The sequence below is a fragment of the Triticum aestivum genome, chromosome 3A (assembly GCF_018294505.1).
Source record: "Triticum aestivum cultivar Chinese Spring chromosome 3A, IWGSC CS RefSeq v2.1, whole genome shotgun sequence".
Classification (NCBI taxonomy): Eukaryota; Viridiplantae; Streptophyta; class Magnoliopsida; order Poales; family Poaceae; genus Triticum; species Triticum aestivum.
Window position 1 is genome coordinate 246,742,575 of NC_057800.1, and position 18,204 is coordinate 246,760,778.

The following is an 18,204-nucleotide window of genomic DNA, read 5'->3' on the forward strand; positions in this document are numbered from 1 at the left end:
AAACTTCTACGATCTGATCGTGGAGGTGAGTACATGAGCCAGGAGTTTGATGATCATCTGAAAAGCAGAGGTATAGTACCTCAGCTCACACCTCCGGGTACGCCACAGAGAAATGGTGTATCAGAATGGAGGAATCACACCTTGTTGGACATGGTTCGATCTATAATGAGCAAGTCAGATTTACCCTTGTCATTCTGGGGATACGCTCTAGAAACTGCATCTTTCACACTTAACATAGGGTACCATCAAAATCCGTAGACAAGACACCATATGAGAAGTGGACCGGAAAGAGTCCCAGTTTGTCTTTTCTAAAGATTTGGGGTTGTGAAGCATTTGTCAAGAAACTTATGTCAGACAAACTTACACCCAAGTCGGATAAATGCATATTCGTGGGATATCCGAGGGAAACCTTGGGATATAACTTCTACAACCGGGAAGAGAACAAAGTGTTTGTTGCTTGGAACGGGGTTTTCCTTGAGAAAGAGTTTCTCAGTCGGGAGGCCAGTGGGAGGACGGTCTGACTCGAAGAAATTCGAGGACCACTCGGGGACGGCTCGGCTGATGATGAGATCATACCGGAGTCAGTCAGGGAACCCATAGTGGAAGCGGCACTGGAACCACGGAGGTCGGAAAGATTGCGCAGAGTGCGCGATGTATTGTTGCTAGAAAGCGACGAGCCGGCCACATATGCGGAAGCGATGGTGAGCCCAGATTCCGAGGCATGGCTGGAGGTCATGATATCCGAGTTAAAGTCCATGGATGAGAATCAAGTTTGGGACTTGGTTGATCCGCCGCCTGGCGTAACGGCCATTGGTTGCAAATGGGTTTTTAAGAAGAAAACCGATGTGGATGGAAATGTTCAGATCCACAAGTAGATACCAGGCCAACCCAGGTGAGAGTCACTGGGCAGCGGTAAAGACTATTTTGAAGTACCTGAAAAGGACTAAAGAGATGTTCCTAGTTTATGGAGGTTAGGAAGAGCTCGTCGTAAGGGGTTACACCAATGCTAGTTTCCAAACCGACAGAGATGATTGTCGATCACAGTCCGGATTCGTATACGTCATGAACGGAGGAGCAGTGAGCTGGATGAGTTCCAAGCAAGATACGGTGGCCGATTCTACTACAGAAGCCGAATACATTGCGGCTTGTGAAGCTGCAAAGGAAGGTGTTTGGATCCGGAACTTTCTGGATGATCTTGGTATTTTCCCAGCCTCGGTAAAACCGTTGGACCTTTATTGTGATAATTCTGGTGCCATCGCACAAGCCAAGGAGCCGAGGAATCACCACAAGGTCAGACACATAGATCGGAAATATCACCTGATACGAACGATCGTAAAGAGTGGTGATATAGAGTTGTGCAAAATTCACACGGATGCAAATGTTGCGGATCCGTTGACTAAGCCGCTTCCACAACCCAAGCATGAGGGGCACGTTAGAGCTATGGGCATTCGATGTCTCTTTGATTGACTCTAGTGCAAGTGGGAGACTGTTGAAGATATGCCCTAGAGGCAATCATGTATGATGATATTTCCTATGCGTTTATGAATAAAGATAGTCCTTGGACATTATCAATGATGTGTATCAGCAAGTACATGACTTGTTTGTGGGACTATGCATTGTATGATGACTGTCCTAAAAGGTCCCTAGTCGAAAGGGCTGTGTGGACGCGCAGCCAACTAGACTAGCATATGACACGGTCAATGGCTTGGTCTCACTAGCCATGCAGCATTTGATGCTAACCGGATAATATGGATTTGGAAGGATCCGGTCGGATTCGACGTAGTCGGATCCGAGTCGAGATAAGGTCCGAGTCGGACAGACCCAACTATGAGACGCAACGATATGTCATCTGTGAGTCTCTAGTACAACATATGTTCTATGTCCTAAGACCTGAGCTGACGCATGTACTCGGGATGGTGACAGACTTGCTTTGGGCCGACCAAACGCTACTCCGTGACTGGGTAGTTACAAAGGTAGGTTTCAGGCTTGTCCAGACCCATGCTGCAAGACATGGTCGAGCAAGATGGGATTTGCCCCTCCGACTAGGAGAGATATACTCTGGACCCCTCGTGTGATCCGACCAGGGTAAGCATGGCCATGCGATAAGGATTATGAGATAATCCGGATAGTGGTCGGCATCACTGGAACGAGAAAGAGGCTGGGCTAGCATAAGGATGACAGACTCGCCTTGAGCTCGACAACATATATCGTGTGGCAAAAGGAATAGAAGTATGATGTACAGGTTCGCTAACCAGCTTCATAGCCTGCTTGGTGTTCGGCATGCCTTGCTAGAGGCCGTTACCAACCGTGCAGTTCGGAGTTGATCCGAACAGCGACCAAACCGACTTGAACCTAAGGGGTCGCGCGCTTAAGGGAAGGAACCTACGAGGTCGGATCCGAGGACACTGGTCGGATGTGATCCGAACTGTATCCGAATTGTGGCCGAGTAGACTTATGGGCTTTAGGGTCCGTGCGAGGCCCAAGTGTTGAGCCCGCGACGGACGCCATATATACTGGAGGTGCCGCACACTCACATGGTTGATCGCTTTGGCGCTGTCACTAGGGTTTGCATGTGTTGGCGAATAGAGACCTCCACTCACCTCCGGTTGTGTGATCGGACCTAGTAGTCCGCCGCACGACGTTCCTTCTGCACGCGCGGATACCGTTAGAGGCGGTGCACTTGCGCCGCTCCGGCGAACCTGTACGTGGGAACCGACCACCGGTTGTACGAGGGAGATCGGACGAGGAGGAGACGATCCACGCGGACGCGCTGCCCCAACTCTTCTTCGGCTGCATGACACTGCGCGTCTAGTGGTAACAAACTGTGATCTATCTCTCGTAGCATGTTCTTGGTTGTTCTGCGCGTAGGAAATTTTAATTTGCAGTTGACGCACCCTACCGTAGATCCCAACACACTTGCCATTCCGGGTAACTACATCTGCCAACCAGGATGGCAACTAAATTGTCATCCCGCAGGTTACCTAACGTAGTTGCGCCAGGACGTGTGGGCATTTTTGCTTCGTGCCACACACGTGAGGTGAAGATGAGTAGTACTTGTTGGGCGTGTGGCACGAAGTAGCCGCGCCCACACGTGTGGGCAATTCTAATGTCTGCCCACACTCAGCCCGTGTGGGCTGCCTCTTGCTCACACCACACACGATGTGTGGGCGCATGTCGAATATACCACACGTGTGACAGTTATCGGCGTCCAAATGTTTTGAATGTCATTTTCTCAAATCCTCTTTGTTTTCTACATGTGCATCAATGCCCATTTTTGTCCAAGAAAAACATGAATTTAGGCTAATTTTTGTATTCTGATAAATTAGTTATGTGTAAAAATAGGAAGAAAACCGGTTTTGCCATTTATCAGTTTCCTACTTTACAAATGGCGTGAGTCGATGCTTGAGAGGAGTGAAACCATGTGCCCACAACGGGAAGGCCGCCGCTCCGCCGGTGAGGGCAAGGGGGTCCTCGCCTGGGAGGAAGGAGGTTCGCTGGTGCAGGGTAGGGGAGGTGGTAGGCTTTCGTTTTAACTCCCCTCAGATTAGACGGAGCCCGAACTCGAGTTGGAGGGGAGGAAGAAACTTGACTTGGGTGGGGGAGGCCAGTCTCAGGTTGTGCAGATCATGTGAGGAAGAAAGCGGAAGGTGGACAGAGGATCCTCCAGCCGTTGGATTGAAATCCAATGATAAGGCCAAATCGGCTGAAATTTTTGTTTAGGCAACTGTTACGTGGGCGGGCCCAAAGAAAAGTATGTCCCTATAGAATTCTGACTCCAATCCGAACAAAAAATACGGGCCACTTCTCATTGGCCGTGACCACCAAGGAGCAGTACTTGAGGCGAGAAGTGTGCAGTACGCAGGAATCCCTGATCGATCCCCTACCTATTGAACTGCTAGCTTGTCGAGATGCGTTGCTGATGGCGCATAATCGCGGTGTCGAGAATCTGATTGTCGAGACTGATTGTCACGACATCGTGCGACTGTGGGACACACCTCAAAAGTCCATAGGTTTTTGCATTTTATGTGTGACTAGCTAAATGCCCGTGCGTTGCCACGAAATAATGAAATTAGACACATACACATTGATCAGACATGGCTTCACGTGAGACTCCGGATGGTCCTAAAGACCCGATGATTTTCGAGCGAGTCTAGGTGAGTCCAGAAGCTACCGATGCGTTCACATCAAATTATAGTGTAGTTGAATATAGTGAACATGCATGCCGAACACCGCAATAATCAATGTCTCATGATAAACATCTATCTTGTCTTTCTCCATTTTTCTCTAGAAGGATCACCATCATCTCAAGACACATACACATTGATCATTTATGTTGGTTCATTGCGCCTCAAGATTGTCAGTATTAATAAGGATGAGTGTTGACTACTCCCAACTGTGGCGGGTTTGGCTGCCCCTGCTCTCATGGCAACAGATGATCCTATGGTTTGCGTCGGTGCCATCGGCGAGTAGGTCATGGTCGTCTCGGCCCTTCGGCGCAGTTTTTTGGAGCACGCGACTAACTTGTGCCCGACATGTAATGGAAGCTAGATGAACCGTGCTACATGTCAATCTTTGTTCGGTGGATGTGGATGACCGCAACCATTGTGACTTTGGTGACGACACATGCTTCTCTTCCATTCCCACTATGCATACCATCGTTATGGCCCTACCTTCTCATATTGCCATATGCGCAAACATAATTCAGAAAATTCTTTCATACACAGGTTCACAATTTGCTTTAGTTTCTACAAAATTAAAGGAATATATGAATATATAAGAGTCATAAGATAAAAAAGTCATTTTCTATCATTAGGGCATTGCAGATCAATACAAAAAACAACTCTAAAAATTAACTGCTAGCAGTCCAAGGCCTTTCTGACCGAACATGCGAGTGTAAAACATTTTCTGAACAAAATAGTACATATATCAAATCAAAACCTCAACATCTAAATTTACATATTATCTTCTCTTCAAGGCTTCAATGTGTTCTGTTTGATTCCTTATAAAGACGACAAACTTTGTGTATGTTATTAAATTAATAATGCATGACCACCCTATCAGTGCGAGGTTTGTCGAAAGAAACAGTATTTCCATAACCTTACCTTTCACAATGAACTATGACCAAAAACGCCTTTTCTAAACAAAAAAATTGAAGCCCTTTTTAGGGTAAGAACAATGAAGCCTTGATTGTACACCTGCACTTTACAATCTTTAAGGAGCTAAATAGATAGATAATTATATGTCAGGCAAATAATATGAATGTAACTTAGAACACTATCAAGTTGAGCGGAATATAAATTAGGACTATGCATGGCATGCGATGCCTATAAGTAACAAGCTGGCCAACATCATTTCACAATTCATCCATATGTTCATATGCCTAAGCGGTGAATAACAGTTTTGTGGCTCTACTGATGTGCATCAAAAGAGTCCTTTTTACAAACAACAAGAAAACAAAAAGTACTCTCGATATGGCAAGGTTCAAATAACATAAGACAATCTTTCACAATGCAGACACAGACCTAATATGATACATAAAATTTCAGCTACATAGAAGGTTGGTTCCGAACTGAACCAAGAACAAAATAAAAGAAAAACTCAATATTATTTAAACATCATTCCTCATTTACTGTCTTTCACTCCAAAGGGTTCTAAAAATCCTACAAATTTTGGTTTGCATATATCATCAAGGCAATAAAATATCCCTCCCTGAGAACACCACAGAAGCAAAAAGAATTGCTCACTCAGCAACCTTATTGTCCACAGATTTCGAAGAACATCATGGCTTGCCTCACGATTCTTAGTTAATGCGATCTCCATGTGGTAAATGAAAAAACTTTTTTTTATCTCTGCATTATGGATTAAATTTAAATGACATGAGACATCTCAAAAGTTTCCTCTTATAGGAGTACCTTCCCGAAATTGATTTGGGTACTATCATGTTTGTCATTAAAGGCAAGTAAAGAAGAGATAAATATACAAGTTTCTCAAAGAGCCTTTGACATTTCTCCTGGAGGCGTTTTTAATGGCTTTACAGCAAATGACAAATACCGCTTGGATTTGTTTGGGTTTAATAATCCTGCATTATGTGATAAAAACAAACTTAATCTTACTGTTTCTCAAAGAGCCTTTGTCACTCAGGAACTTCAGAATATACACCCAAAGGATGAAACAAACTTAATCTATTGTTTCTTCGTACATGTGAATATATAATTCAAAGCTATAGAAATTCATAAGGGATTAAAATACACTATGACCCTAACCAGACAAATGATAAACACTGGGGCAATATTTATTTTTCCTTACCTTGATACCTTAGCAGCCAAATTACTATTCCTCTGCATCCAAGTTGCAATCACAACCTACAGAAACGAATCACGTTACTCCTACAGTCCTCGTATCCCATATAACTATAACTAAAGTTTCTTTCTAATACCGGTGAAGTTTAAGTTCTCAAGCTTATAGTGACGAAGCAAAAACATCAGCATCCTTCAACTGGTTACCTTTGTAGTTTTTCGATAAAGGGCGCTTTTATTATCTCAAAAAGTAGCATCAAGAAGATACAAAACATTATGAGTAACACCCGGCCTCTGCATAACTAAGATGCACACAGCCAATCACCTAAAGTCTGATAAAAAGAAAGGAAGAAAAAACGACGAATGGGCGACAGTAGAGTCATATAGACCGACACTATGCCTATGTCGAAAGGGGTGGTGGACCGATCCGGAGATTATGCTGCCACCCATGTTGGGTAAAAACCTCCGTAGCCACCTGCTCCAACCGCATACACACCGCCTTGAACAACGGTTGGTACTCCACTCGTTGTAGCGTAGACCACGTACGAAGCGAGTGCGTACAACGGAAAATAACCTGCAAAGGAGAAGCATTTTTGTTATTGAAAACCAAATCATTTCTACATAGCCAAAGCGACCATAGTAAGGCATACGCTCCCACCCTTATTAGCGTTTTCAACCTATTTGGAATACCATCCAACCAATGACCAAAAATATTGGCGACACTTGTGGGCGGATACAAATTTGACGCTATTTGGATGACTGACCACGTAGAACGTGCAAACTTGCATTGGAAAAAGAGGTGTTTGATTGTCTCTTCATGAGTGCAAAAACAACACATCTTACTCCCTGGCCAGTTGCGCCGTGCGAGGTTGTCTTTGGTTAGAACAACTCCCTTACGAAGATACCACATGAAGATTTTAACTTTTAGTGGAATCTTTGACTTCCAGATTTTCTTGTTATTACTCACTGGTACCTCAGAATGCGTGAGCGCATGATACATAGAGTCTACTGTGAAAGACCCCGATGCAGTAAGGTTCCAGCGAAACACATCCCGACCTTGTGTCAAATTGATCAAATCCAGACGGGATAAAAGATTATGCCATGACGTAAGACGGGGGCCAATCAAATCCCGCCTAAAAGAAATATTGGGCGGGAATGAACTGAGCACCTGCGCAATAGTTTTATTCTTATCGCGAGCGATGTTGTACAAGGCTGGATATTGTTCTCGGAGACTGGCATTGCCTAGCCAGATGTCTTCCCAAAAACGAATCTCCGACCCGTCCTTTATCGCGAAAGACCCAAAGCGAAAGAGATGTTTCTTTGCTGCCATTAGGCCAGCCCAAAAGTGCGAGTCACCAGGTTTCCAATATGCCTGAGACACCGCCTTTTGACCTAGATACTTGTTGCGCAGCATTGTTTGCCAAACACCATCCTCAGTAAGAAGTTTAAACAACCACTTACTAAGTAGGGCCTCATTCTTGACTTCTAGGTCATGAATTCCAAGGCCACCTTGGTCTTTTGGCCTACAAACCACACTCCATTTGGCCAACCTGTATTTTTTCTTTTCACCATCTCCTTGCCAAAAGAATCTGGATCTAAAATAGTCCAGTCTTTGCAGGACCCCTTTTGGGAGTTGGAAGAAAGAGAGCATATAAAGAACCATATTTGTGAGGACATAGTTAATCAAAACCATCCGTCCTCCAACTAAGAGCAATTTTCCTTTCCAACTGCTCAAACGTTTCTCTAGCCACTTCTCTACATGCTTCCACTCCGCAATGGTGAGACGCCGATAATGAATCGGTATTCCCAGATATTTAATTGGGAATTGGCCATGTGTGCAACCGAACAGGTCAGCATAATCGGCCGCCGCCTCAACAGCTTCTCCAAAGCAGAAAAGTTCACTTTTATGGAAATTAATTTTAAGACCCGACATTTGCTTAAATGCTGACAACAAGAGTTTCAGGTTTCGAGCCTTATCTAGGTCATGTTCCATAAAGAGAATTGTGTCATCGGCGTATTGCAGAATAGAGAGGCCACCATCCACAAGGTGTGGCACTACTCCTGCAATCTGGCCGTCCTGCTTGGCGCGCTCAATCAGAATAGCCAACATGTCAGCGACAGTGTTAAATAACATTGGGGACATGGAGTCACCCTGTCGTAGTCCTTTTTTTGTTTGAAAGTAATGGCCTACGTCATCATTGACTTTGATGGCCACACTACCTCCAGTTACAAAATTATGGATCCACTGACGCCATTTATTAGAGAAACCTTTCATCCTTAGGGCCTGTTGGAGGAAAGGCCATTTGACCTTGTCATAGGCTTTTTCAAAGTCGATTTTGAATACGACTCCACTCATGTTTTTTCGGTGCATCTCATGGACGGTCTCATGCAGGATTACTACGCCGTCGAGTATATTTCTTCCTTGCATGAAAGCCGTTTGAGATGGCCGGACAATATGGCCAGCTACTGAGTTTAACCTATTCGTAGCCACTTTGGTGAAAATTTTGAAGCTGACATTAAGGAGGCATATGGGTCTGAACTGTTGGATCCGTTCGGCCTCCTTAATCTTTGGCAACAAGACAATCTCCCCAAAATTAAGTCTGAATAGGTCAAGTCTGTCGACATGAAGACAATTAAACAACTCCAAAAGGCCAGACTTGATGATATCCCAGAAATTCTGATAGAATTCTGCCGGGAAACCATCTGGGCCTGGAGCTTTGTTATGTTCCATTTGGAACACCGCAGCTCTCACCTCCTCTTCGGAGAACGGTGCTATAAGGATATCATTTTCTTCTGCCGTGACTTGTGGAATATCGTCTGTTCGGGACTCGTCAAGAGTGAAGTTCCCATCAACCGTCGCCCCGAATAGAGATTTGTAGTAGTTGGTGATATACTTTTTGAGCTCCTCCTGACCTTCGATCCGCCCCTCCTCTTGTTGGAGACTGTAAATACATTTCTTCTGATGCCGCCCATTAGCGACCAATTGGAAGTATCTTGTATTACTATCACCCATCAACATGAAATCGGCTTTGGATCTTTGGTAGTATTTGATCTCCTCTTCTCACAAAAGACGTGCAACCTTCTCATTAGATTGATTTTTCAATTCAATCTCTTGTTGAGATAAGGTGCGCGTCTCAGCAATTTTGTCGAGGTCGTCAATGATGGTACAGAGCCGTTGTTTTTCCTTTTTGTATATCCCGTTGGTATGTTTCGCCCATCCAGTGAGGTGTTGCCTCATGGCCCTTATTTTAAAGTTCCATCTCTGAATAGGTGTATGACCAACAGCGGGCCTCTCCCAAACATTCTTGATTATGTCTACAAATCCTTCCCGGAGCAGCCAACCCAATTCAAATTTGAAACGACGTCTGGCAGCCGGGTTTGTAGAGTTAGAATCCAGAATGATGGGTGCATGATCCGATAATGCCTCTATACGCTCTAGGGATCGCACAGTTACCAGAGGAAATTTTAGTTCCCATTCGGTATCCATGAGTACCCTGTCAAGCTTCTCGTATGTTGGCATAGATCGGTTATTAGCCCAAGTGAACTGCCGCCCCGACATACTGGCCTCCCGAAGATCCAAACTGTCTATCACAACATTGAATAGGAAAGGCCAGTGAGTGTCAAAGCGGTCATTATTTTTCTCTTCCTGGTACCTAAGGATATTGAAGTCCCCTCCAATAAGCATTGGGTACGGGTTATCCTTAGCCAGGTTTACCAACTCCCGAAGGAAAGCCGGTTTTTGCTCATCTTGGGCCGCCCCATAGACAGCGACGAGAGTCCATGTAAAATTGTCCGTCCTATTTCTTAGGTGACATTTTATATGAAATTCACCAATCGAAAAGGCCAACAAGTCCATGACTGTGGTCAGAATCCCAAGAAGTATTCCTCCGGACCTTCCACGAGCTAGTAGACTATGCCATGCATAGTCAAAACCACCTGATAGGTGATCGAGAGCATGCGGGCGAAAGTCACACTTACCAGCCTCAGAAATTGCCACAAAATCCAATCCATATTCCCGTACACAATCACCGACGTGTTTATGTTTAGCCAAGTCTGAGAGACCTCTGCTATTCCAAAACATGCCTTTCATGTGGAAACTCGAATCGGTGTGGCCTTCTTGGGCGGTTTTTGTTTCTTTTTAGATGAGTTTGATTTAGATTTCCGCGAGGACGCTGTGAAGTCACAAAACATGGACCCAGGTCTCGCGTCATCCAATCCAACCTCGGTAACCTCACCAACCAAGTGGGATATAAGCGAACCATCATATTTGGCATCCGCTTCATCATCCTCCTCGGTTTCAGGGTTAGGTATGGATGCATTACACTTCGGAGAAACCTTTAAACGGTCAATCTCCATATGTTTAAGCACCCCAACCGATAGATTAATTTCATTATCATTCTTTCCCATAGAGCATCCAACATTCTTTAAACTAGAAGAAATACGTGAATCTGAAAAGGAAAGAAAAGATTTCGTGGAGAGATTACCTGGAGCGGTGTCCAAATTACGTGCAGCCTGACGTCGCATTGCCTTGTCCATAGCATGTTCGTCGGTCGGAGAAGAACCGTCAACTGAGACGGGGTGACGATTACTACGTCGAAGGGGAGAGCTTCCCTCAGACATAAGAGCCATCGGCGTCATCGGACGATCCGTCGACAATGATGAAGCAGCAGCCAACATGGTAGGTGTTGAAGACGAAGTCGGTGCAGCAAGATCAACACTTGGCGCCATCGGAATAGCCCCGTGAGACAGCATCGGAGACTGCTGCCAGGCCTGCGTGGGTGGGCTGACTGCAGCAACAGCCGGCTGCTGAACCGACATGTCCAAACGCTGGCGAAGATCTGCAGCCCTGTGCACATCAGCTGCTCCGTGCACAGTAGCTGGGCATGCACCTGAGCCGATGGCTTCCGCCAGGCCCTGAGCTGGTGGGCCAAACTCCCCCTCAACCGGCTGCAAGGCAGCAACTCGCTTGGGGTGCCCCAGACCTGCGTGTGCGCTGTCATGGCCACCAACGCTTGCCTCCAAATTATCTGCATGTATCACATTAATAAATGGGGTGCTAATTGTGCGTGACTCTTCAATGGTGCTCATGGGTGAGTCCAAGCATACTCTCTGTGCACCCGCATAACCAACATCCGTGTTCATTGGAACGGTCCCATCAGACTGAGATTCAGACGAAGCTGCACCGGAGACTCCAGAATTTTTGGCCTTTTTATTCGCATCCTGATCAGGCAAATCATCATCCCGGTTTGCCCCATGGTCGGGGCCATCATCTTGGTGTTCCCAAATTCGAGGGATAAAATCATCATCGGGTTTAAAATCATCCTCCTCGAGAACAAATCGGAAGTCATAACCATTTAATTTGACATACACCCTAGCAGACACTGACGCACTCCCTGTATTATGCTCTTTCTTAAATATATTTAAATTTAGGACAACCACTTGAATACGCACGATGCCACGGCGTCGCAAGCAAATCAAGTCAACATCCTGTGTTGCGCCAATGACGGAACCCACTGCCCACAAACCAAGAAAGTGGCGAAGTGGTGGTGGAACTCCGGTGACATTTACCCAAACTGGCTTCAGCGGATTATACGTAGGCTTGACATCATTTTCTGATTTCCATTCATTGATAGCAATCAGTACATTGTGAGACTTGACTTTGAACTCGAAAGCAGACACTCGACGCAAAACCTCCATAGACGGAAAGGCAACCAAGAAGGCATCATCACCATGATGAACGGCCTCCCACTTCCATGAAGTTTGTACCGAGGCAATTTTAGCAATCTCAGCCTCCACAACAGCTCCCGTCACCGAGCCTCCCGATATCATAACCAGACCGATTGGTGAGGACGATGGTGCGAGGTGCTCCTTAAAAACTAAGTCCGGCAGATGCACGAACATGGCCTCGTTTAGACCCACACCACCGAAGGCTGCCATAGGTCTCGACTGCTTCAGCACAGAGCAGCGATGAAGAGGATGCTTATAATTATTGCAAATGTAGCAGAAGTGAGTCACATTACAATCCTTAGAAAGATGATCGTCCGTCCTGCACTTGTAGCACCAAAGACTAATCTTCTTCCCTCCAATCTGTGCTGCAGGCGAAACAGTTGAAGTCCCAGCCGACACAGGGCCAGGCAACACAGGAGCAGCAGGCGTGGCCTGAGGAACCGGAACAAAGAGCGGCGGTCCCGAGGCAGTCGATGCAGGAACCCGGCCGGTACCCTTACGCTTCTTTTTCTTGTTGTTGTTGCTCGGACGGCTAGAAGTGGGAGGAGCAGCTGCTGCTGTTGGAAACAAAATGTGGGATTTTGTATCTGGGCCTCACCCGAACACAAGCCATTTTTTATCTTCCAAAAACTGTATATATTCAACAACCTGCAATAGAAAATGGTGTCAAGGAAGAGACAACTTAATCAAATGGGTTGCTGCTTATATAAGAAATAAGCTTCAAGGTATGTGGAGTCCATTTTTTTAAAGCTGGAACACAATATTTATTTGCAACTCCAGTTAGAACCCAACTAGATGTAATAAAATGTCTGAAGAGAAAAACACATTAAAATTGACCAAAGAACCAGAATTGAGCACAACCCGAGTGCTGCATGTTCGAAAGGGTAGACATTAAGACTCTAAGGTAGACCCCTCATGAATCAAGGCCCACACAATAGTCAATTTCAGTAGAAGCGTATAGAAATCCTAATTCTACTTAGTCAAGTGGTATATAAGCATATATAAATGCATGTAGCTCCTTGCTTGTAACCACCTTGAGTTGAAGAAATATAAACATAGCTTGTAACTATCGTGACTTGAAGAAATTTGAATAACAGGCAGCTTACCTGCCAATGGCTATAAAATCAGCTTTCATATACGTGTCTCTTGCTAATCCATCAATCAATCTAATGATTCGAGCTAGCTTTGACCACCTAGGCTACTATAAGATCATTCCTTCTGAAGGCAAGTCAGGTTTCCTATGTGCACGTTGTAACACCCACAATGCGGCTATATCTCCCACGTGTCGGGGCACGACTTAGAGGCATAGCTGTATGGTATTTATCGCAAGAGGGGTAATTTTCACACAATCCCATGTACTGAATAAGAAAGGGATAAAGAGTTGTCTTACAATCGCCACTTCACACAGTTACAAGTTAAACATACATCATCCAGAGTACAATCAAGATCCGACTACGGAACCAAAATAAAAGAAGAAAAACCCAAAATGCTAGATCCCCGATCGCCCCAACTGGGCTCCACTACTGATCAATAGGAAACGAAACAACACAACGGACACGATCTTCATCGAGCTCCCACTTGAGCTCAGTAGCGCCACCTGCACTGCTATCATTAGCACCTGCAACTGTTTGGAAGTATCTGTGAGTCACAAGGACTCAGCAATCTCACACCCGCGAGATTAAGACTATTTAAGCTTATGGGTAGGAAAGGATAGTGAGGTGGAGCTGCCGCAAGCACTAAGCATATATGGTGGCTAACTTACGCAAATAAGAGCGACAAGAGAAGCAACACAATGGTCGTGAACTAGAAGTGATCAAGAAGTGATCCTGAAACTACTTACGTTCAAGCATAACACAAGGACCGTGTTCACTTCCCGGACTCCGCCGGAAAGAGACCATCACAACTACACACGCGGTTGATTCATTTTAATTAAGTTAAGTGTCAAGTTCTCTAACCCCGGATATTAACAAATTCACATCTGCCCATAACCGCGGGCACGACTTTCGAAAGTTCAAACCCTGCAGGGGTGTCCCAACTTAGCCCATCACAAGCTCTCACGGTTAACGAAGGATATTCCTTCTCCCAAGAAGACCCGATTAGGCTCGGAATCCCGGTTACAAGACAGTTTGACAATGGTGAAACATGACCAGCAAAGCTGCCCGATGTGCCGACATCCCGATAGGAGCTGCACATATCTCGTTCTCAGGGCAACACCAGATGAGCAATCCGTACAACTAAAACCAGCCCTCAAGTTTCCTCGAGGTGGCGCTGCAAGGGGCTCTAGTTCGGACCAACACTTAGAGAAGCACTGGCCCCGGGGGGGGGGGGGGGGTTAAAATAAAGATGACCCTCAGGTTAATTACTCCCAAGAGAAAGGTATAGGTTGTTAGGAAAATGTAAAACCAAGGTTGGGCCTTGCTGGAGGAGCTTTATTCAAAGCGAACTGTCAAGGGGTTCCCATAACACCCAACCGCGTAAGGGACGCAAAATCAAGGAACATAACACCAGTATGACGGAAACTAGGGTGGCAAGAGTGGAACAAAACACCAGGCATAAGGTCGAGCCTTCCACCCTTTACCAAGTATATAGATGCATTAATTAAAATAAGAGATATTGTGATATCCCAACATATCTATGTACCAACATGGAACAAACTTCATCTTCATCTGCAACTAGCAACACTATAAGAGGGGCTGAGCAAAGCAGTAACATAGCCAAACAACAGTTTGCTAGGAAAAGTGGGTTAGAGGCTTGACATGGCAATATGGGAGGCATGATAAAGCAAGTGGTAGGTAACGCGGCATGGCAATTGAGCGAACGACTAGCAAGCAAAGATAGAAGTGATTTTGAGGGTATGGTCATCTTGCCTGAGATCCCGCAAGGAAGAAGAACGAGTTCATGAAGAAGACAAACGGATGTAGTCGAATGGATCCTCACAAACGCGACGTTATTGGAACTAACCCGAAGAAGCACAACCGGAAAGGAGCAAACAACATGATAAACCAACAAGCATAAACATGGCATGATGCACAATCAAATATGATGCATGTCGGTTTAAAGAGGCATGGCATGGCAATATGCACAAGCAATACTACAAATTAAGTGGAGCTCAATATGTAACAAGTTGCATATTGAAGAAACACCACATTTAATTATTTAGTTCTCTCCCGTTTAGGTACTCAACAATATTAAATATTCTTAACATGGCAAGGGGTGGAGCAGAAGTACACTGAATAATTTAAATGGGTCCGGAAACATCAAACAACAATTCCGGTAAATCCCCATATGCATTTAGCAATTTAATGCAACAACAATTTTAAACATTTTAAATGTTATTATCATGATGCGGATGACATGTGCAAGTATTATGCAATTTTTATGAAAATGTTGACATGAGCATGATATGAAGGATTTGGTCGCCATGACGGAATGAAAGGGGTGCCATGGCGGCGATAATGAAAATGATGCCAAGGCAACATTCCGGGTTCCAGTAACTCGATTGAGATGCCGATGCAAAAGAGAAGTGTGGTGGGAGCGTGTCATGCAAGGATGGTGGGGTGCTCCCGATTACCGGGTGTCCCACATGATGGTGGCAAGGCAAAAGAGGGGCTTCGTGCATGAACAACTCGGACACGGAGCAACACACGGTTCAACTCTTACATCACAAGCATTCATTCACGGGCGTCGTCTCGGTGGTATACCTTCGAAGCATGCGTTTCGGGCGGAACGAGTTTCGTAGCGGAAGTAGGCGTTCACGGGAAGTCGTGGACGTAGTGCTACACGTTGTCTTATGGAATCAACGGCGGCTGTAGTTGTTCAGGGTCTTGGAGGTTCGTCATGTAGCCGTACATGTTCGACGTGGTACACGATTCGAAGTTGTGCATGTCCCGTAGATGTTCAGGGTCACCGCGAGGAACTTGTCAAAACCAGGGTCTCAGTCGTCGGTAGTGGTACACACGTTCTTGGTACTTGGCGCCATCACCGTGTAGTCATATCCGAGGTCCTGCCCGGGGTCCTAGGCATCGGTCACTGTGGTACTTGTCGGTCCACGGTAGCAAAAGTGTGCAACTGGGTGGTTTGGTTAACGCGTAGGACAGCGTGCGTTCGTTCTCCGCCTGAACGAGGACGACGTGGAGGCAGGAGGGCAATGGCGGCGCCGCGAACTCCGGTGATGCAGCATGACGGGGAGGCACATGGACGACTGGGGTGGACGAATCGGCCTCGGGACGTCGTATCCTGGCTGGTGGCGAAGTTCCATGGCGGCAGACGAACTCCTCTGTAGGCAACAAAGAGGGATGGAGTCGGGTGAGAGAGAGAGAGAGAGAGAGAGAGAGGAAGCAGATGAGCAAAAGGCGGGGCAAGGCACGACGACCTGCTGAGCTCCGGTGGCTCGTCTGGTTGCCGACGAGGCGGCCGGTCGTGGGGGAGACCCGAGGAAGAGGAGGCCGGGTCCGGCAGGCAGGGGCCCGGAGACGAGGTCGGAGATGTGAGGACGGGCAGGTCGGCGATGAGAGGCGAGCGATGCGGGGCTCCTACTTGGCATGGAGGACGACGGCTTCGGGCGCAGGTGCTTGAGGAGCTCCTCTCCTCAGGCACTCGGGTGACGGGGATTTGGCGAGGCGGCGCCTGACGAGGAAGCAGACGATGCAGCGAGACGGCGAGGATGGACGGCGCCGGTGCAGAAGAGGAAGGAGGGCGGCGTCGCTGACAGGGGAGGCGTGCCATGGGGATCGAGCACGGGCGCTCCTCCTAGCGCTAGCTGTGAGCGTGCGTGTGAGTGGCGGTGGAGGGTGAACGAGGTGAGGGATCGAGGGGAGATGAGGATCGGGCAAATGCTCGCTAGGTTTAGAAAGGGATGGGCCTCAAGGGGTTTGGTGGGCCGGCCTGGCCTAGTGGCATGCGGCTGCTGGGCTTCTTCTCTCCCTCTCTACTCTGATTTACCATTTCTCTTTTCTATTTATTGCATAAACAGAAATAGAAAGAAAGTACAGAGGGTTTGGAATGCATGCGAGGAGAGAGGGACATATTTCTGGAACCCATGAAATATGCCCGATTTAATAAAAGTGGTTTGGGAATTTTTAAGGACAGAAAAATAATTCAAATTTGAATTACAATTCAAAATTGAACCAATTTTGAACCCAACCAAAACAACTTCAAATGATCTGAAATTTGACAGAGGGGTTAAAGGAAAGGTGTATGGTTTATAGGAAAAGAATGAACATTTATGGACGACAGAAAACGGCGCTTGCAAAAATGAAAGGAATAAGAAGGAAGAAGGCGGTGATGACACATGGGTAGATTTGAGAGAGATGGAAAGGGGTTGATACAAATGACAGGAATAGAGCAAGACAACATCATGAAGAATGCAATGCACATGGTGATCATGATGAAATGCAAAATGGCAAGAGGCACGATGCAATGCAAACAATGATGAAATGCAACAAACAAATAAAACACCCGGCGACAACAGAAAACATGGAAGACGTCTTAAGTGTCGGTCTCGGGGTGTCACAACACTCCACCACTACGAAAGGATCTTGTCCCAAGATCTAGGATGGCACCGGATAGAAAACAGAAGAGGAAGAGGTAAAACAAAGTTGCTTCTTTGACAAACGAGTGAAACCAATGAACCTTGAGAGGTTAACCAATTGGAAAGAAGAATACAACGGAGATGAACGAAGTTGAAAACACTCCGTTAGAAAAGAGGAACAAGGAACATTATTAGAACCTTGTAGATTGAAAGACATAAGAAAAGGGTTGCAAAGGACAAGAAGTACATGCAAGCACTCCGGTAGAAACGAGATGTACAAGGAACGATAAAAATCAATTACGACAACACCCTGATTGGAAAAAAGAAGGCATAGAATATGAAACTTGACAAGATGAGAGGATACTTGAAGAAATCAACAACACACTGCCTCCGAAACTATTGAAAGAATGGCACAAGGGTAAGAAAGATTTCAGACAACACTCCGGTTGAGAAGGGAGCCACCACTTGACAGGAAGGAAAGAACTTGAAAAGAGGTTATGACACTCCGGTTAAAATGGATAAGCAAGGAAAGGAACATGATCTTCACAAAAATGGGATGATGGGTCGAAGCGTGCAACATCACAAAGCCTCCGAAACAAAAGATAGAACAGACTGAAAGTAACGAAGAAGAAAACAACATCTTCTACCTCG

General features: G+C 46.0%; 1 protein-coding gene across 1 annotated transcript; it reads right to left on the reverse strand.

Annotated features, from left to right (window-relative positions):
* Positions 1-6,718: 6,718 nt before the first annotated feature.
* Positions 6,719-11,046, reverse strand: LOC123058288 (uncharacterized). Its single transcript, XM_044481060.1, has 2 exons — positions 10,781-11,046; positions 6,719-6,870 (listed from the first exon to the last, which is right to left on the reverse strand). The coding sequence occupies exons 1-2, from the start codon at positions 11,022-11,024 to the stop codon at positions 6,731-6,733; spliced, it is 384 nt and encodes a 127-aa protein (XP_044336995.1). The 5' UTR covers positions 11,025-11,046; the 3' UTR covers positions 6,719-6,730.
* Between the last annotated feature and the right edge of the window lie 7,158 nt (positions 11,047-18,204).